The sequence below is a fragment of the Labeo rohita genome, chromosome 20 (genome assembly GCF_022985175.1).
Source record: "Labeo rohita strain BAU-BD-2019 chromosome 20, IGBB_LRoh.1.0, whole genome shotgun sequence".
NCBI classification, from domain to species: domain Eukaryota; kingdom Metazoa; phylum Chordata; class Actinopteri; order Cypriniformes; family Cyprinidae; genus Labeo; species Labeo rohita.
The window spans coordinates 21,114-43,269 of NC_066888.1; the positions used below are offsets into that span (position 1 = coordinate 21,114).

Here is a 22,156-nt window from a genome sequence, read left to right on the forward strand (position 1 = left end):
GCTATGAACAGTTTGTTGACAACCCACATTCTTGGTAGACGCGGCCTTTGCTGTATTTTAGGTGTGTTTGGTCTGTCTGGTTTGTTTCTGATTGATTTCTTACCTTTTTCCAGGAAAGTTCTCAGAACATGTGATGGTATCACTCTCCCACATGCACACAACCCAGGGTGGAGTGCAGTGTCTTTAAAGTCATTTCCACGAGAAATGACTGGAGTTTAAAGGCATTCAAACTTTAATGAAAATTAAGCTTTGTGCAGTATAATGGTTATAAACTGTTGACCTGCAGCAAAACCAGAAAGGCCCAGTCTTGTTTAGATGTTTAAAAATGTTACCATATCACCATAATCAGAGCTGCATGCATTGCCTTAAATACCTAAGTCAACACCTAAGTCAAGAACTAATGAAACTAAAACCAAAAGGGCTGAACCTTTTGGTTTTACTTTCTCCCAAAACACTAAAGAACTATAATAAGGTGCCCTAACCTGAGCACCTGTTTGTTATGAACTGTCCTTCTATCCATGGGATCACTACATGCAGTGACAAAAGATTCAATTTGAGGTAGTTTGATTTAATCGTTTTGCAAATGTTGCAGGTATTCGCAGCTTGTGAGAATCCCTGAAATGACCAAATAACATCCATAGCTTTAGAATCAGTGCAAGGATAGCATTAAAGTAAAATGTAGTGATTTAGTATTCATTAATCAGTGGTTACTTTTAATGAGTATGCAGTCACTCAAAGACTTGCCATATCAGTATTTGCCAAAGCTGACAGTTTTTTCCATATAGGCACTACATCTACACTTGAGACTATATTTATCCCAGTGAACTTTTATGCATATATAGATTTACAGTTGAACTTTCTGTCTCTGAAAAGCATCATTTCTTTTCCCTAAGTCTGTTCTCTTAAAGATTTAATCTTGTGCTTGGGTGATTGTCATTTTGTGCGACCTAGTTTCTTTTGGACTTTATGTCAGAGACAGACTCTCTGATTTTCTCTCAGAGAGTTTTTTGTTACTGCCTGGAGTTTGGCCCACAGTGCTGTTCTCCCGCCATCATTTGTGATAAGGTTTTGATGTGTGGTTTGCTTAGCACTGAATTCTTTGCTCAGAATTCTGTATGTTTCACCATAGTTTTGTCCCTTTCATCTTAGAATGCTGTTTTACCCAGTTGGCCTTTAGGTTTAAAAAACTCTAGTTGGTTCAGTGAAACAGTTGTTTCCTGTGTGGTAACCTCGCACAGATCTTGCTAAGTGGCTGTGTTATTTTGGATGCTGAGATATTATCATGTCCTCAGTACTTAACTGGAGCCCTCAAGATTCATTGTCATTTGTTTGAAGGTTTTGTAGCATGTCCAAGTTTCATAAATGCAGACTATAACTATAGTTGTGGACTAATGATTGCTTTAGATATACTGGTGTAACCTTATCCAGTTTTGTGCACTTCAGCAAGCTTTTTGAGCTTGCCAAACATGCACTTTAAAGACTGCAACTCCGTACAGCACCATTTCTTCAGTTTAATGGAATGGGGAAAGAAAAAAAAAAGCTTGACAAATCTTTTTTTTTTTTCTATACAAGGACAGAAGTGCACCATAAAAAAAGTTCATACAACTCTTCTACTACACCCAAATCTTCTGATGCCATACAACAGCGATTATGTGAGATTTAGTGGTTCACCAGGTGAAATCCAAATAATGAAATCCAGGCTGGCAAATTGGAAACTTTAGTAGTGGCAGATTAATGTTTTATCCAGTGTTGGACATTATTTTGAGGTCATCGCATGAGCTGCTCATTTTTGTATACATATTATTTGTCATCATTAATTTGTATTTTAATGCTACACCATATCAGCTTTATTTTGGCCATCAGCCACCCTGCTTTTTAGATTCTAGTGTTAGACAGTGTTAAAACCCATATACTTTGACCACTAAGCTTAATAATGAAGAAATTATATCTTTTAAAAATACACTGTTTTTTTTTGTTTGTTTGTTTGTTTGTTTCACATAGAACTGTCATAAAGAATTTTTTGAGGAATTCATCATGCTGAAAATACTTGCTGTAAACATGAGTTTTTCATTTTATTTAAGATGTCTTTTTGGCCTATAGACACATTTATTAATTATTATTTTACACATTTGGCTGTTTTGATGTGTGCGTACAGTACGTAGTTTGAGCCTGCATGTTTTATCTATAGATCAAGATAGCATTTTTTACATACTTGTAGCATTTTAAAAAGGCTTAAACATGTTTTGACCGTGGATGCGTAGGAGGGTAATTGTACTTCTGGACTCTGGAAGTTTTTGAAGGAATAATGGCTTGTAGTGGAACGCAATCTTATCTAAGGGCTTTTGCGTATGATTACAAGAACGCCTAAGAAATTTCTTGTGTATTGTTATCTCTGCAAGGGCTGTCATCAGATAGAAGTCTCCATTTCTTTTTTTTTGTAGGGGGGTTGTGCGGTGATAGAGTAAGCCTGATTTTGTGCTAGTTGAACAGGTTTGTGTTGTGCTGTACCAACAACATATACGAGTATATGAGGAAACGTGTAGTTCATAGATCATTTTTATGCTGTATAGAACATACTTTTCAACAGTTATTAAGAAGTACTTGCTCAACGTACAGTAGGTTGTTTACATGGATATTGAACTTTCAGCCAAACAAACACAGAAAATGTTTCTCTGCAAATTAGCCTGAAACATGTTAGTTTTTTTTCATGTGAAAATTAGACATTGCCTAGGACCTTACAGGTGAGCTGTATTGTTTTTCGCTTAATGTAAAAAGTCAGCTATAGGTAGGACTTAACAATTTGCTGGATTGCACTAGTATAGGAACCATATAAAAGGTAGTATAATAGGAACGACCTGTTCATCCAAACAATCAATGGGGAGTATATTGGTAAATTATTAGAAATGTGTTATCAAGATGCTTAGTACACTCTTAAAAATAAAGGTGTTTTACGATGCCATAGAAGAACCCTTTTTGTCTAAAAGTTTCCATAAAGAACCTTTAACATCTGAAGAACCTTCCTGTTTCACAAAAGGTTCTTTGCGGCGAAAGAAAGTTCTTCAGATTATAAAAAGGTAAGAAAGAGATGGTTCTTTGTGGAACCAAAAATGGTTCTTCTATGGCATCGCTTTGAAGAAACTTTAAAGCACCTTTATTTTTAGGAGTGTAGCTATAGAGAAATTTAGTTTCAGGTGTCGTTCTCATTTCTTACTCTCTGATGAACTCAGTTAATGGCACATTTCTTTTCTGCTAGATGAGGCCCTGCTAACTTGTGCTGAATGGTTTTCAGTTTTTGAACTTGAATGATTTCTAAATTTATCAAATGACATGTTTCTATTTCATAGTAGTTTTTCATGTTTACTATTGGAATAAAAGAATCTGAAAAATGTAAAGCCTATAGAATGGATACATTTTTAAACTAAATGACCAATGGTATGTGAGCATTGGTTAGAAAATAACACCCACTGAGAGCCAAATGCGGGTAAATTTCCTTTGATGCATATTTGGAAAAAACAACAACAGATAGTAATGGTTCATTGGAATGTGGTTTCCAGCAGCATAGCAGCCTAGTTACAATTTATGAATTTCTTTTTGTAAATTCTAGTGAAATTCCTTTACTAATTGCTGCACATCTCTTCACTTGTTAGAATTCTGCTGTAAGTGCATTAGTCCACATTCTTTGTTTTTACAACCCTGATGGATGAGCCAAAATGATTGACTGTGGTAGTCAACAAGAAGTTACAGATGTTCACCACAAACTCTGTTTTGAACCAATTCCTTTAATGGCATTTTATAAGAAGAGTGATTATTAAAAATTCAGATTTAAAAAATAAAATAAAATATGAATATTTATTAAGAGATTTATGTCATTAAAAGATTTGTGTCATTGATGAACATTCTTCATTAATCTGAAATACAAATGAGTGGCTAAAATAAAATATCTATGCAGTTATTATGTGTAACACAGAATTTGTTTTACACTGAATGACTAGACTCTCAGGCTATCAACTGGCCACATATAACAGTGAGCTTGACCAGTAAAGCTAATCACAGTTATTCACAACATTTACTTTTCAAATAAATCTAAGAATAAAAGTGTTTTGGCATTTCACTGAATGGCATGTGGTTTTGTATCTTAGGTTGCCACACCTTGAAAAGGTGAGTTGATCAAATATTTAAGAATAATAAACTCACTTTGCTGTAGCACTACACAGACTTCAGGGAGCATTTTATGTTTATTTAAAGATGTAATGGTAGTCTCAAAGTCTGGACCATTACAACAAATGACCGTTTCACAATTTGGAATGTTATTTCAACAATATTTTGACATTTTATTTTAACAAAAGTTATGTGAAACATGAAAGTAGACGTTTTACTTGGAGTTAATGTTTTAAAAAAAAATCTGTTCTAATGTTAGCAATAAGTAATGCTAGTACAGTAATAACTTACCTCCAACACGGGTGCATAATACAGCAAACAGTTTTAACCGCATAAATGACTACAGTCATAATTTAATGAGGTGTTTCTATTCATTATTGCTTAATGTGTAAAATGAACTACATGTAGACTTTAACAATTTGCTGGATGAACTGCAATAGTATAGGAACTATAGAAGTTAGTATAACAGGAACTGGCTGTTCTTCCAAATAGTCAAAGAGGAGCATAAGTGTAGATTAAAAAAAAAAAAATAGCCATTATTTTTGTAGCTCTGTTTGGTGCCTTTAGTGAAATTACACACTCTATCTTAGGGCTGCATGATTTGAGGAAAAAATCTAATTGCAAGATTTCTGGTAAAAATTTGTGATTTAAAATGTGTTTTTTTAAATCAAGTTAGCTGTATATATAGAATACCAGTTGTACATGTTTACAGAGCTGGTTATATATAACAATTTAATTATAAGAAACTAACACACAGTTTATGAAACAATTTACCATTTTCTCACATCTGTAAACACAATCCCAAAAACTACACACCAACTTGTACAAACCCCAAACATCAAGGTAAAAATCAAATATTTTACCCAAAGACATAATCTCAAACAGTATCCACCTTATTTTCAATGCGGAAGTAAGCTGTTTTCTGGTAATGTGTTAGACATCCAGTTCATAATCCGCCATAGGGAAATAACGAGAAGAATATCGAAGTGCAGTAAACGGTAAAACAGTTTGCACTACAAACCAGTGTGTTCATAATTAAGATAATACATAAAAATAATAAGGTAAGACACACCAGTTTGCAATATCAAGCAGCCAAAAGAGCTTTTTGTGCAGCTAAAAATAGCTGGAAGTGGATGAGACCAGAAGCCAGACACAAAAATGTACAAATGGCTGCACCCACCTTTATGGGTGTTTTTTGTTACTGCCTGGAGTTTGGCCCACAGTGCTGTTCTCCCGCCATCATTTGTCATTTGTGATAAGGTTTTGATGTGTGGTTTGCTTAGCACTGAATTCTTTGCTCAGAATTCTGTATGTTATACCATAGTTTTGTCCCTTTCATCTTAGAATGCTGTTAAAAAGTTAAAAAAACAAACAAACATACATACACTTGTGCACTTCTGTACACAGGAGAAGAACATCAATTATCATATGCACTGCTGGGTTAAAAACAACCCAACTAAGGTTATTTGGCAACCAAGCGCTGGGAAAATATCGGACAGAACACGTGCTGGGTTATTTTGACCCAGCTGGTTGGGTTAAATGTTTTTACCAAACATGTATAAAATATATGTATAACATATATTTTATTTAGGTCAACTATTGTTTAAAAAAATATTATGTTGCTGGCTTAAAATGGACTGGGACTTATTAAAAAAAACACAGAACTACTAGAGGCAACAGCAATAATCAAAAGATCATTACAGAACATTATATACATGACAAATTCAACTTATTTGGGTGAATACAGCATAGTTTACAATATTACATAAGTTTAAACTCTTTTAGCAAGCATTTAAGACATAAAAATGTAAAATTTAAAAGTAGCATTTTAATTTTAATGTATTCAACTGTTCTCTGTAATCGCTTTTTACCGATATAGCGCTAATTCTTGTGCTGGTGTGTCGCCGAAATCTGAGCTGGTGAAGTGCTTCTGTTTACCGGGGTAACTGCAAACTCATCCTCATGTTGTGTTGCATAAAATAATACAATTTACAACACAGTAAAGACTAGTGTTGTCACGGTACCAAAATTTCAGTATTCGGTACCAATACCAGTGAAAATCCACGGTTCTCGGTACCAATTTCGGTACCAAATCAAAACACAAAAACATGAATTGAACAACACACTATTTTTATTTATAACAAACAAAAATAAAACAAAGTTTTGACTTGGAAGCTGGTATTTTGGGCTGAGGTGATGAAGCATTTGCTGAAATCCCCATTTTTCACTGTATAAACTGGCACTTGATCCATACATGTGAATTCAGCAACAGCTCGGTTCAGTTTTCTTGCCTCAGGTGAGTTTTTGTCATACTTCTGCTGCTGAAAAGCATCTGGAACCGTTGTCTGCTTAGGAGTTTGGTTCGTGGTCTTCTTCAGCCTGCAGCTGTAAAAGGAAAATATAATATACTTCAGTAAAACAATGGGCTGAGTCTGACTAAATGCAATATTAGATTGACACCAGCTAAACAGAACTTTATATATAACTTTTCAGTAAATAACAAACCTCAGCTTTTTATAACAAAGTTAGATAAGATTACTTATACTGAGTGTAAGATATCAATGTTACACAGACGGAAACTGTCGTATTAAAAACACTTTACAAAAAGACCCCATTTAACATGACTTAATAAACAAGTGTTACATAGCAATTATTCTCTTAATTTCAAAATGTATTAATTTATTTTAAATTAAAAGTTGTATCTGTTAACATTATTTCACGCACAATGAACAAACATGAACGATCAAATGTTTGTATAAAACAACATTCACACACATTAATTAATGTTCACTCATCAAACTGCGCAAACTATATTTCATAGCCTAGAACTGCTTTTCTGATGGACCGATTTTAAGGCTATAAACATTACAACCATACATTTGTTCTCTAACACACATATTTTAGCTACACAGGTCATTTAAAAGCCTCAGGTGTGTAAAAATACCACACTATCATGTCCTGTTTTTTTTTTTTTTTTTTTTTTTTTTAATAAACGCTATAAGAGCATTAAACACTTAATAAAGAAGTTTATTCTAATTCTCGCGTTAGCATTAGCCGCGCTTATGCTAACGATTAACTAAGCAAATGGCGATGTTTATTTAAGGTATAATTTTTATAACAAAAGCTCTAAATATAAAATTAAATGAAAACTTACCTGCTTGAACTCTTTCATTAAATCTTGGTGTCGGTCTTTGAGGTGTTTTATTAAGTTCGATGTATTTCCTCCTTTTGAGAGAGAACTTCGATGACACCGTTTGCAAATGGGTTTCTGATGATCTATGATGTTGCCCTTGTCATCAGCCGCAAATACAAAATATTTCCACACGTGGCTCCTTCCTCCTTTCTTTACAACAAGCGGATTCAGAGCAGCCGCATCAGCAGCACCGCCGGTCGCCGTGTCTCTGTGGTTTTATGAAGAAGACGCAACTGCGCAGTGCGTACTTTTCGCATAGCGCAGTAAGAACCAGGTTGACCGGGTGCTCGGTACCACCGGTACTTAAGAAAACCTGGTACCGTAACATTTAATTTTTTTTAGTACCGACTTGGTACCGAAGTACCGGGTCTTTTGACAACACTAGTAAAGACTGTATAAACTAAATAAAATGTACAAACCTTTATTTTGCTGAAGAAGTCCACCAAATTGGCAACGCTGAGAACCCCTCTCTCCTGTAGACAACTCAAAAAGCCTGTACTCTGACTGACTGTAACTCAGCAGCTGGGTTGTTTTGTCAGAGACAGGCTTAACCCAGCGGTTGGGTAGAAAAAAATAACCCAGCATTAAAAATGACCCAGCAGCTTGGTTACAGAAAACCTACCTAGCACCTGTATTAAAAAAAATGTTAAAAATAACCCAATAAAACGACCCAACAAGTTGAACCCAGAATTTGGGTTAAAAAATAACCCAGCACCTGGGAAAAAAATAAATAAATAAAAATAACCCAATAAAATGACCCAATGGGCTGAACCCAGCATTTGGGTTAAAAAAAAACAAAAAAAAAAAACAAACGCATTTGTGTGTTTACTTCAAATTTCTTTCGAGAAAAATAACATTTTTTCTTCTATTTTTACCCCAAAATAGAATGATGGAATAAGCATTACTGAGCAATAAACACAAGTAATGTCTGATTAATTTATACTCAAGGGTAAAATTTATATTATCAAATGTAAAAGAACTACTGGCATTCCAGGAAATTCCTAATATGGATAAAGGCATCCAGCTATCACTGTACCTAATAAAGGGAAGATAGAAACATTTAGACAAACACAACTTTGACAATATATAGTTCGTCTGTGTTCTTCAAGCCATCTCGGGTACTTTAATAATAAGTGTATTAATAATTCTTTGCTAATCGACATATAGCTTTATTACAGTATAGAGCATAGGTCTTCAACCCTGTTCCTGGGCACCCAGCTACAACCCTAATCAAACACACCTGAAGCAACTTATCAAGCTCCTCAATATTGCTTGAAACTACACAGGCAGGTGTGCTAAAGCAGGTTGGAAATACACTTTGCAGGACAGTGGGTCCCCAGGAGCAGGTTTGAAGTCCTCTGGTATAGAATATATTGTCTGCCTCATTCTGTGTTAAAAAGCTACATCTCATCACAAAAGGAAGTTATTTCAAGTTATTTTGTGGAGTAAAACCATTTTATTAAATCATCTCTCTTTTTGGACAACAGGTTTATAAATGCTTCTCATTACAAGCTTAGAAAGATGTTTGGCACATTGCTTTTTCTAATACATGTTATAAGCAACTCAAAATCACAGCGCTTGCAGAGATAGACCTGCATTTACTACTGACCCTTTGCATTATTATTTAATTAAAAATCAATCACAATCCTTGCGATTTCAGTAATTGCTTTAAGCCAAATTACATTTTCTATTTTATGTTGATTAAACATTCAGCCCTATTCCAGCTTTCAGTACAGTTCAACATATTGAAGGGTCCACAGTTCCTTCACAACGTAATTTCGTCTTCAAACTCTATAACTTTGGATACCCTATTGCATTCAGTAATCATATTGTGCAGCCCAGTCCAGCCAATACAATCTGGCATGTCAGCATGATGGATTTCCGCCTGTCTGGGAGCAACATCAATCCTCTTTGTCTAAACAAACTCTCAATAACACTCAGAACTCAGCTAAGCCTCATTTGAAGCTTTTATGTACCTCTTCAGTAGGCATGTTCTTCACTAATTTTACATTGATTTCAGTTAACTAAAAAAATGTTGCGTTCTGGCTAATAAATAACCATTGCTTGTTGTTTATTTTGGCTATGAATTAATTAATTAGTTATGTAGCAATACGATTAGAGGATTGTTGGCGTTGCTGTTAACCACTTAAATCTTGTTTGCACCTAAATCAAGCTTGCATTATTTTAATAGCTTCCTGTCATTATAGATGTGTGCAAAGCTACAAATGTTCATACCCAACAACTACAAGTTAGTTGTTGGATGACTAGTTATTACCCATGCGAGCTCATCTCTACCTCGCATTGCATTTCACATTGATGTGATTTGTGCACTTTGTGTGACAAGACAAAGTATTGTAGTTTCAGCAGCTGTACACATGCAGAACTGTGATAGATTTGTGTGGGAGAATTTGAAACTACATTTGCATGTGTGAAATCTGAAACATATTTCCTTTTGTGAACTGGAATGCTAGACGTTGTATTCGCAGCTGGAAATGATCATTGTTGTCATATTAACAGGTTCCAAACCTGTGTGACTTCCCTTTTCCATGGAACATGAATAGCAATATTCAGTTCAGCAGAATGTCAGTGAAAAACAACCTTAAAAACCTTTCACTTGCACCTGTTTTCCATAAATTGCAAATTGATGGTGAACTAATGATGTTTTACCTACTTTGTGTGGGATTGAAGAAAGTCATACAGGTTTGGAATGGTATGTGGGTGAGTAAATGAGGATTCTTAAAATTGGATTCAAAAACTAAAAAAATATACAACCAGTTACCTGAAAAACTCTTGTCAGTTCTTTGTTACACCAATGGCTATGTATAATTAAGTACATTTGCATCAGTTTTACACTACCTGCATGATTATTTTGGATGTTTAAGAAATTAAATATCTAATTTGGATTAAGCAACCCTTAAAACATGAATCATTAGCTTAGTTTTACATTAATTGACTATAAGCTCTGTTTTACATATCACTGTGTTATTGCAATGCAGCACTAAAAAAAATGTGTAACTTAAAGAAAAAAAAATCATGATGATTTACTGATATCTGCTGGTATCCATCTTGAGATGATAGGCATTGTCTGATAATCACTACGCCAATTAACAGAAGTCCAGTTTGTTCATTTTGGTATTACATTGGTACATTGGTATTGTATCAGCCTTACACCTCCCTGCATGCTAAATGTCAGTTTTTGCATTGGCCACTGAAAAAACCCATATTGGTCAACCACAACTTCCAGTGGTACAACTCTGGTAAATAGACCACTTGCTTGGTTGTGAACATATTTTACAGATAACATGTTTTGTAATGTCTTTTTGAGAATTTCTGGTTGTCCTAAATTACACATTTATTTCAAAGGCAATGTACATATCTGCTTGTGGATATCTGTTTACTAGAAAATTGGTAGTAATGCATTGCTTAATTCTGATTTCTGGCTTGCCCCCCACCCGAAATATTTTCAAAATGTGGGCAATAACAGATTGAAGTGTGAACTGATCATGTTCCGGAACTGACTCGCATATGCAAAAAAAAAGAAAAAAAAAAAAGAAAAAATCGTGCTGTCATACAAAGGTAAACATGGAGGCCACTGGAGTCAGTGTTTACTTGTTAAGATAACTTTTAAACATAATTTTGGTTCCCTAGAAGACTTGTTTTGATTTGTATAAACTATAATGCATGATGTTCCAACAAATCCAAACTCCAAGATGCAAGATCTTTTGCTGTTAAGATTTATTTGAACAAGAACACACAAACACTCCACACACTTCATACACTCATACACAGGTCCTTCTGCTTAGGAATGTATGTTGCTTTGTTCGTTTTCTCTGTCGTCTCTGTTTCCTTTGGGTTAACTGAAAACAACAGCTCTGGCACAGATGCATGCTAACAGAGGAACTGACTTCCTGCTGATATTTAAATGGGGCTTGTAGGGCGTTGAACTCAACTGTAGGGACAGGCCCGATAGACAATAACCCCCACACGCAAACACTCATTAAACCGTCTGGGTCTGTCTGTCTGTCTGTCTATCAGGTCTGGGTAAAAGTGTTTCAAAAAAATGAGAACACACTCTGTCTCTGTTCACAGATATTGCGGTGGTTGAAATGACGGATGCGTTTCGACAGCCCTCTCTCTTCTATCACTTGGGTGTGAGAGAGAGTTTCAGCATGGTCAACAACATCATTCTTTATTGTGATCTCAACTCAGACTCACTGCACTCTCTTCAGGTCAGAAAGTATTTTGTCTCAGTGTCATCGGAGTGCAGAGTCAACTTAAAATGAAAGGGTCTTTTTTTTCAGCATGTTATTTTTCGTGATCTTCCAGTCTGAAATGTAGAGACCAAAAATATTACCACTATATATTTTTTTCCTGCATCATACAATATCAATATGTAGCACTGTGTTCATTGACTTAATGCCTTCACATTTCCTTCAGCTTTCCACAGAAACCTTAAGAATGAATGTAAACATAACCTGTTCACATTTAAATTCCACAGAATAAGAAATCATTTTTTTTCCTCTAAATTAAGTTTTCCATTCCTTTTTTCCTAATTCTCTCTTGTATGATTAAATACATATTTATTATCAAATATGCTGTCTAATGAAATGAGTTTATAAAGTTTTACAATTTTTAAAAGTAATCAAATGAAAGTACAATAATAATTAATTTTTTAATTATTAATTAAAAACATTATTGTTACAATAATTATTAATTATTATCACTGTGAGAAGAACATTTTAGTTTTTCTCAAAATAAATGGTGAAAAGATGGCGAAGTGACTCTCAGAGCAGCTCTGGAGATGGAGTTCATGTGTTCATGTCCTCATATATTGAGACGCAGATGTTGACGACACGGTGTGAGTGTCAAAACTACCTTCTCTCATTCGCACAGAGACATGCAGGCCATGCAGACTTACTAGCCACGTGCACGGGCTGGATGTTCTTGTGTTTATTTCGGCTGTTAGATTAATCCATATTGAGTAATCCACATAAATTGTATCAGTCTCAATATGATATTGTTTATTGCCCAGCCATAATGATCACCAAAAATCGTTTAAAATCCAGTCTGTAGATTTCAGATCTGCTCACTCTCGACATTCTCTTCATAAGCTGCATTCTGGGATAAACAGTGTTCAAATGTATGCTTAGCACCTGTTTATGTGTTTCCTTACTATCAGCATTTTTAAACAACATTTTTGTTTTTAAAAAGTATAAGTAATATGTGGTTTAATAAAGTTATATGTAGAAACTATTTATATTTGTCTACAAAAGTAAATGTAAACCTTTAAATGTATGCCTTTTATTTAAAAACGTTATCAGGATCATGAAAAATATAAGTTAAGCCAAGTATGTCCAAACTACTGGTAGTGTATTATTGCATCAGGTGACCCTAATTTGGCCAAGTAGGACATTTTCCTGGACCAGCAACAACATTCCAAAAGAACAAATACACTAATCTCATCCCCAACGCTTCCTATCTCTCAAGGAATGAAAAGCACTTTCGTGAAATGATGTTGAGGCGAAATAACACAAAACATTATTGACATTGATCCAGTAATGTTCATTATGTAGAAATGTGTAATATAAGACAGAGAAAAGAAAAAAAAAACATAAAAAAGAGATAAACAAAACTTTGGTGTAAGGTAGCAAAAATGATAAGTTCATGCATCCTGTCCAATAAATGTTGTGAAGTCTAAAACCATTTGGACTGAATAAGAGTGAGGAACTGATTAAGTGCCCTACATTCTAACCCTAAGATCTAATTAGTTGGGAGGAGGTTCATGTGTTGCTTGGCAAAATTAAAGTAAGCAACTGCATCATTGTGGGTAGTACATTTATTGTAATAAACATTTACAAATATTCTAATTAATATATGTATTAGGCTAATAGGCACGCATTTATTGGATGGGCAATTTTTAAATTTTTACCCCCATAATTTGTAGTGCATCACTTAGACATCCAACAGTTTCATCACAATGATCTATTGTAGGTTGTTCAGTGAATTGTAGGCAGGCATTACTGTCATGGAGATCCTCCTAGCGAGGTCACACACCTCCATTATTACTTTACATTACTAAATGGAATTATGCCAGGTGAGTGGGGAGTAAATTGCATAATATGAGATATATTTAGAAGAGCTCTTTAAGGCAGTGATTTTATTACTAGGCAGAATTTAGTGGAGGATGGTGCTTGGCAAACACATATGCAGATGTTCAGTATGAAGTGCCTTGCTTAGGAATTAAACAGTTTCAGGAAACACTCCACAATACAACACCTCACATTGTTGTAATAGTGTGATGTCCAGGTCATCTTAAATAAAAAGCAACTAAAAATGGAATTGCAGAACAAACGTTAATTTGAAATCGTCAGTGTTTACATTCTGAAAGATGTCAGCCAAGCAATGGCTAAATTTGAGTTTTCTCTGAATTAAACTGGTATAGAAGAAAATGTTTTTGTTTTTTTTCTGCACAAAAAATGACACGCTTTGGTTTTAACAGTTCACTAAAATAATAATCTGACAAGAGAAAGGTATTAAAAATCATAGTGATCACTTTTGATTTATTGTTGTCACTGGAAATGAAATGTCAAGTTGGCAAATGGTTGCTTGCATACTCAACAGAAACAGAACTAGTACAGCCAGACATAAACTTACTACAGAACTAGTAAAACCATTAGAATTAGAATAGAATTCATTCATTCATTCATTCATTCAAAAAAAAGGTAATTTATACATCCTGAATTAATTTGTGTCTGATGTTTCTCTCGTACAGGAGGTGATATGTCAGAGGAATATGGTAAGTTTCTTAATCTTCACTTACTCTCTGCCTCATGTTAATTTGATGCCATTTTCAAATAGAAAGAAGAAATTTTGCATCCTTTCTTAAATTTGTGCTGTAATTCATATAGGTTAATCGGTTTGATTGCAAACCTGAAAACGTGAAGAAAGAAAACTTTCTATTTTATGTTTGGTTATATCATACTACAGGAGATAAGGAATTTGACAGACATCGTTGATGTATTTTGGTGTTTGAGACTTTTGCAACAAGCTCTGTCGTAGGATTTTATAATCTAAAACGAAATAAAATGTGTAGTTTTACCTCCTGCTGTCCACAACCCAGAAAATACATTTGACCCATTTTTGGGGGGAATGACATACCTGCTTACTACTGATTTATTGATCAGTGTTTATTTTAACTGTGGATATTAACCACATTCCTCTGCTTCTATGTTTCCTCATATTTGTTTTTTTTTTTTTTTTCTTTTTCCCAGACATGTGCCACTAACTACACGTTCATTCCGTACATGGTGACGCCTCAGAATAAGGTGTATTGCTGTGAGAGCAGTCTGATGAAGGGTTTGAGTGAACTGATGCAGCCCAGCTTTGAGGCCCTGCTGGGGCCCATCTGTATGCCACTGCTAGACAGACTCACTCAGCTGCTCACCAGCTGCAAGACCAACACCTGGTGGGAACTCATAACTTGCTTTGTCTCCTCAATTCTCATTTTCATCTCCTAGTTAATTGAATGTTGAGTTACACAGTTCATTTATAGCAGTAATACAATTACAGTTTTGTGGCTGAATATACTATGAGTGTGTTGTGGGTGTTGTCGTATTGTTATTTCACATTATTTCAGTTCACCTTAGAAATGTATTCTGTTAATGTTTATAATACCTGTAATGCCATATAGTCCACACTGAACAGAGCTCAGCAATACAAAAGCGTTAATTTCGCTGATGATATCAACTGTCAGCCAGTTGAAATTTGCTATGTTGTATATATTAATTAATGTAAGTATTATAATCAGGTAAAAGCTGGATATATGCATAATAGTTCTCAACTGAAGGTAGTAATTTATTTTTGCAGCTCATCAACAGTATGGCACTAGCAAAGCCAAAGTCATGGGTTTGAGTCCCATGAGAAGCATAAACTGAGAAGATAAAAAATATACTGAAATATGAAAAGATTTTTTTAAACAATGATACTTTAAATATGAAATAAAATGACACTAAATTATACTTTAAACAAGGAACTGTGCCACTGTCTTAAGTGAGTCATTGAGTCAATCATTTAACCAGCTCATTCAGACAGCTGATTCATTCAAGAACAAAGCAAATAACTGTATTTATGAATACAGTCAATAATTTGTTCTAAAATGCTAAAATACTGATGCAGTCAGGAACAAAACACCATTGTGTTTTGTTTGGAGATCCGCAACCATATTTTCATTGGTGAAATAGAGCAAAAAGACATTATTGAAAATATTGTGTCTTCAATGTACCTCGCAGTAATAACTTCTTGTTTATTGAAGTATTATTAAATCATTATCATAACATTTGCAGTTGTGCTGATTTGGGGGAAAAATATGCATGCTTATAATGCTGTCATATAGAAATTTAGGGTCATTATATATGGAATATACTGACAGTCATCAGTGGAGATAGATGTTTCATGCACTCAGGTGGTGTAATTACAGCATGTACTATATTAGTGGTTAATCAGCCTTGGGGCTGAAATGTTGTTCCTAAAAATGTTTGCTTAGTGTTAGTGTATTATAATAACTTCTGTGAATCTGCAGTGTGTATTTCCGTTCTTGCATAGTTCAGTTACTTTTTTCTTTTTGTCTCTTTTGTGTGCTTGTTTAGCCAGTACTTCCGTGAGACCGTTCTGAATGAGATTCGTAAAGCGCGTGAGCTTTACACCGGAGCAGAGCTAGCGGCTGAACTCAGACGGATCCAGCAGCGGCTTGATAACGTGGAGTATCTTTCAGCTGATGTCGTCATAAACCTCCTCCTGTCATACAGAGATATTCAGGTGACTGCATCACATAAGCATCACATAAGTATTTGTAATATTATTCATCACAATTATGCTTACCTTTAAAGATTTTCTTTATACAAAACTTGTATGCAGTGGTGAAACGTGTGGAGGGAGGATGCTATTGGTTGATATAGGTCACACTTTAACAGGATGTTAAAGATTCATGTTAAAGGTGATGTGTGTAATTTTTTCAAATCTTGCAGTACTGCTTATTATGTGGACACAACCATAAGCCATTCATAAGGTTGATTCTGCTTCTGTTTACTTGCTTCACCTGGATTCTCTGTGTCAGATGCTGTTTTAGTTCTCCAAAAAATATTTTCTCGTGTCTCGGTTTTAAAACAAACCAACATTGTGTGTTCGATTGTAATGATCTTACAATGGAAGCTTATAGGGCATTGTGCTGTGATGAACACCTAAATGAGCACTGTTATTAAATATTATGCAAGTGTCTAAGGGTTCAGTGTATCCACCTTTTGCCTACAGATGACACTGGGATGCTTTGCGCAGACATTTAGCAACTTCCATTAAATTTCTTTAAATGTTCATGCTAAGAATGACTTTATTCTCTTCACTCCTTAGCTGTCAAACATTAAAAGCAAACTTAAAAGTCTACAATATTATCAAAATACTTTCATCAGGCTCTGAATAACCCAAAACGAGTCTTTCTGTAGCAGTATTATGGATGTTAAATATTAAATATTAAAGGAACACTCCACTATTTTTGAAAATAGGCTCATTTTCCAACTCCCCTAGAGTTAAACAGTTGAGTTTTACCGTTTCGAATCCATTCAGCCGATCTCTGGGTCGGGCGGTAGCACTTTTAGCATAGCTTAGCACAGATCATTGAATCTGATTAAACTGTTAGCATTTCGCTCAAACATGACCAAAGAGTTTCAATATTTGTCCTATTTAAAACTTGACTTTTCTGTAGTTACATCGTGTGCAAAATATTATATTATTGTATAATTACCATAGAATATATAATGATGCAGTTTACATCACCTTCATAAATTGAATAAAAACAGAAAAAAGCAAAAACACGATGCACATTCTTTATTCATCATATTGTAGATGCAGTTTAAAAAATAGTTGAATTTTATGTAGAAAAGGTAAATCGCCATCTTGTTCCGACCAAAGTGACTTGAAAGCACCTCACGTCACAATGATGACTTATCAACTCGTAAATAGGAACATCCCAGGAGGACTTGAACGTAGCAGATGTAGACACATGGCCAGGACATTCTTCAGCGTGGATCTCTCTCATCCCATCTTTCAGCAGCAGTGGGTTTTTATACTCTCACACCTCTCTGCAAAAGTGATAACACCTGTTAGTTCTCGTTAACAAGCATTTCCTTATCCTCAGGGTCTCTCAAGCTGTCTCTCCGCCACAACATGTTAATATGAGTGATGAAATTGTTTACTTTGTCTGTGCAAATCTACTCCTGTCATGACCATGTAAAGATGGTACACCTTGTAAATGATGCATAATATGTACAAAGATTTGTGTTAATAAAACACTGTTTACTTGAAGTATACTCCACCCTCAGGAACTGCAGCAGTGACACATAACAAGAAGTCCACTAGTACACCTTAAACACATCTTTGTTCTGAAAAGCTGATGCTTTAACCAAAATACAAGATTTATGCTAATTTCTGCTTTTTTTAACGTCCGGAATGTCTTGCCACAAACACTTCCACTTTTAGTGTACCACTGTGAACACAGTGTTTTTTTTTGTTTTTAAATGGAGGGATGCGTAGAAATTATTTTCTGTAGTAATCAACAGCATGCTACAGACTTTGTCCATTAAGCTTAACCCAGAATGTTCTATTAATCCACAATCATGATGTCTAAGGTCCGTTTTGCAAAATGTTAGCATGATTTGCTCTGATTAAAGTAGTCCATGGAATATTATAAATGGCAAATAATGTAAGTTTTGGCATTTGCAGTTTGTGAGTTGATAATTCCCAAGAACAGAATAAACTCCTTTACTGTGAATTTCCCCTGAAGATGTCAAGGTGAGGTGTAGAGCTCGAGTTTGATTGTGTAGTAAATGTTTGAAGAGCTTGGTGTGTCCCTAATCTTGGCTCTGCTTTATGCTAACTGCCTCCTCTTTGTGTCTGGTTGGTCTGCTGCTGAATGGAGACAGACAATTTTGTAAAGACAAAATTGGTATCTATCTGCTAGCCTAGCCAAATGTAGAAGAAGAGAAGTACTGTTGCTTTTGGATGTTGAAGTTGTCAGAGAAAGTTTCCAAATACAGTACTCAAAGAAAGGATCCTAACATTGTTAGGACTGTTAGTGCCTGCGCTGTTAAAAATTAATAAGAGGAGAACAGGAAGTCATAAATGCTCTGCTATAATTCTGACACACCTTGGCAGTTTCCTTACACTCTGTTACCTTCATTTCATTTCAAATTCATTTCTGTCTTATTAGGCCATCTTCTGCATTTTTATAGAATTATTTCGTTTTGCTGATGTTCACTTATAGTCAAGGTTTCTTGCACCAAAGACACTCATAAATTAATTTTCCACCCTTTCTCAAAGTCTCAAAATGAAATGGGTGTTTTTTGTTATATACTTTAAAGTTTGTCTTTGCGTATGTTAATTACCTCTTTATGTTTGCTAACCTCTGCCTATTAGTATTGTTTATCATGGTTGGGTCATATGTTAAGATTTTTATTTAGAAGTTTGACTCATTTGGGCAGTTTGGTTTGTTTCAGTGAATCATTGTAGTTTCAGCTTGATTCACTGATTCTTTTATTTTATCTTGTCATTATCACAAGACATCACATATTTGATATAGGCTTTAAAAATTGGACAAACAAAAGACTGATTCACAAATTGTGTAGTCTGATTTGTTGTGCTTGAGTTTATGGACTTTATTGTGAAAACTGTAGTGTAGTGTAGTACATAGTACATTTAACTTTATTTCAACTGAAAGAAATTGTGTCAAAAGTCTAATTAATTACGTTGTTGTGGTTATGTGACAACATGCAGTCAGTTCAAACTCTAGCTCTAATTTAAGAAATATTTTTGTGCTTAGTATGAAGCAAATAAATTTTTCATGCTAGAATCATTGTTTAAACAATGTTTTTCAAAGGTTTAGAATAATGAAATACAGTGTACGAAGAAACTGAATGTACTTTCACAGCAGAATTATTCATAAAGATTTTCCGTTGTATTATTGTTTTGTTCTATGTATTTTTCACGTCAGCAGGCTGGTGGTTAGGGGTGGAAATTGTAAAGCAATAGGAAAAATATATTTTATAATATTGTATAATAAATATTATATATCTTTTTTTGTCTTGTGGTTATCTGTTTGTAGGATTATGAATCCATTGTGAAGTTAGTTGAAACACTGGAAAAGCTGCCAACCTTCGACCCAGTGGCTCATCCTCACATAAAGTTCCACTACGCCTTTGCCCTCAACAGGTGACACTAAACATCTTACTGTGTCTTAACTAGGAATACTTAACTTGATATGTTTACAAGTAATTTGTCTCTTTACACTGAATGTTAAAATGCTGTGTGATACTACATAATCACAGCTAATCAGAATGTTTGATGTTTAATATACTGCAATCAAAAGTTGTTATGTTTTTTTTAGGCCTTTATGCTCAAGACTGCAATTAGTATTTAAAAATACAGCAAGACCAGTAATATTGTGAAATGTTTGAGTTTAAAATAGCTGTTTTCTATGTGAATATATTGTAAAATGTACCCGTTATCAGTGTCACACGATCGTTAAGAAATTCTAATGTGCTGATTTGGTCTTGAAATAGTTATTAAAGAAATGTTTCTTTTGTTGTAATGTCTTGTCACTTTTGAGCAATTTAATGTGTCCTTGCTGAATAAAAGTATTTTAATAACATTTTTTTAAAAAAAAAACATCCCCGAAGAAATATCTGATGAAAATATAGTCCTGTTCCAAACAAATGGTTGAATCAGTGTTGCTGTATCGGGCTAATCCAACAAATAGTGCAATGTTCTGAAAGCAGCACAGGATCATAGTGTTTACATGTTTCAATAAAAGTAGCCTATAAAAGGCTTACATATAGATGACTGTGCATATTAAACTTGGATAGAAGAAGGTATTTATTTTCTAAATTTTCACAGTCTCTGTTTGGTCTGTCTCTGCAGGAGAAACCTACCAGGAGACAGACAGAAGGCACTGGATATTATGTTGCCATTGGTGAACTCAGATGAGCAGGTGGCATCCGATATTTATTGCCTGGTAGGCCGAATCTATAAGGATATGTTCTTGGACTCTCATTTCATCGACACTGATAGCAGAGATGAAGGCATACGATGGTGAGGACTTGAATTGCATTTCGCACAAAAATCTAAATTATATATTGTTAAATGAAGTCTTCTTTTAGGACCATTACATTTTTTTGTTAGTTGTTTGTTCGTTTTTTTGCATTGTGACATTTTTGACAGCCTTTACGAGATTCACCATAGTAAGTGACTGTAGTAACAGGTACAGTGACATTGTAGTGTCTCTCTCTCCCCATATACAGGTTTAGAAAAGGTTTTGAATCGGAGCCCACGTTGCACTCTGGTATAAACTATGCAGTGCTGTTACTGGCTGCAGGACATCAGTTTGACTCCTCCTTTGAGCTGCGTAAAGTAGGTGCGTTTGTTTGACGGTTTGGATAATATTGACTTGAGACTCAGTTCAACCACTACTACAAAAGTGGTGGGGCAAATTGTATTTCTTTCTTTCTATTTTTTAATTTTATGTTATTCATTTATTTTCTTTTTTTACTGTCTGGCGTCATAAGAAAAATTGGCCTGATAGTTTTTGAGCTGAAATAAAACATTATATAAACTGTGCAGGATGAACATTTAATTTGTCAGAAAGTACTTTCCTGAACATGAAAGGCACTCATCACCTGTTTTACTTGAGTAATGTCATGTATTTGAAGTAAATTGAACAAAATATTCAGCAACAACAACATGATTTTGGGATTACTCATTGTTTGGATAGTGAAAAGTGGGCAGTCCATTTCAGAATGGTGCCAAACCTGCTTTCGAATGTAGAGAGGATGAAAATTGTTTGTCGATAGTCAGAAGTGAACAGTGTACTTCAGTACATAGTTAAGTTCAATTATTTCCCAGAAGTGTTTGCAGAATCAGACTAATCAATTTGCAGTGGTTCTCAAATAAACAGCTCTCTGATTCAGTGTGGTTCACATGGGTCTTGACTAATTTTGTTATCCACACACATCTGAAAAAGTGCATTACATATAAGAGATGTTGTAGTTTTTGTTTAAGACTTATAATATTGTTAATTGTAATTTAAAAAAACTAAACAAAAAAAAAACAGCCTAGATTGGTTTTCTGAGTTGTGCAAGCACAATGTGACAATTTAAAAATATTAAATTGCATATTAATGATGGAATTTTCCAAAATACTATACTTGATGCTCTTGTCTGCCATATATATTTTATAGGCAGTGAGAGAGGTACCAATTTATCATATATATTATCAAGTCTTCCATATATTAATATGTCTCTTAATAGAATAGATGCACTTAATCTGTGTGTTTTGTAGGTGTGAAGCTGAGCAGTCTTCTGGGGAAGAAGGGCAGTTTGGATAGATTACAGAGTTACTGGGATGTTGGTTTCTTTCTCGGGGCTAGTATTCTTGCCTGTGACAGCACACGAGTCATCCAGGCCTCTGAGAAACTCTTCAAAATTAAAGCTCCTATTTGGTATGTGCACACATTCACATTTTACATGTGTCATTGTTTCAAATAATATGCATGTTATCATAGAATTGTGTAACTATTGCAATTTAAATTTGAACAAAACTGTGTTTAGGAAATTTTAAAACCTCCAAGCCTGGGAAATTCATAGGTAGTACTGAAATATTTCATTGCTTTTTTTTTTTTTCTCTTCTTTTTTTAAGTATTAAAAGTATTATCTTATTAAGTATTATCTATCCACAAGTTTCCGGGGGCCGCTACTGTAAAAAAGA

The 22,156-nt window shown here is 34.6% G+C and overlaps 1 protein-coding gene across 1 annotated transcript in view; it reads left to right on the plus strand.

The window, feature by feature from the left end:
* Positions 1–22,156, plus strand: part of map3k5 (mitogen-activated protein kinase kinase kinase 5) — a 43,873-nt gene that overhangs the window by 1,085 nt on the left and 20,632 nt on the right. Inside the window, exons 2-9 of the mRNA XM_051138221.1 lie at positions 11,441–11,580; positions 14,124–14,147; positions 14,623–14,816; positions 15,997–16,165; positions 19,500–19,606; positions 20,315–20,485; positions 20,695–20,807; positions 21,731–21,890. Of these exons, the coding sequence (XP_050994178.1) occupies positions 11,441–11,580; positions 14,124–14,147; positions 14,623–14,816; positions 15,997–16,165; positions 19,500–19,606; positions 20,315–20,485; positions 20,695–20,807; positions 21,731–21,890 (1,078 nt within the window). The remainder of the gene's footprint in view (positions 1–11,440; positions 11,581–14,123; positions 14,148–14,622; positions 14,817–15,996; positions 16,166–19,499; positions 19,607–20,314; positions 20,486–20,694; positions 20,808–21,730; positions 21,891–22,156) is intronic.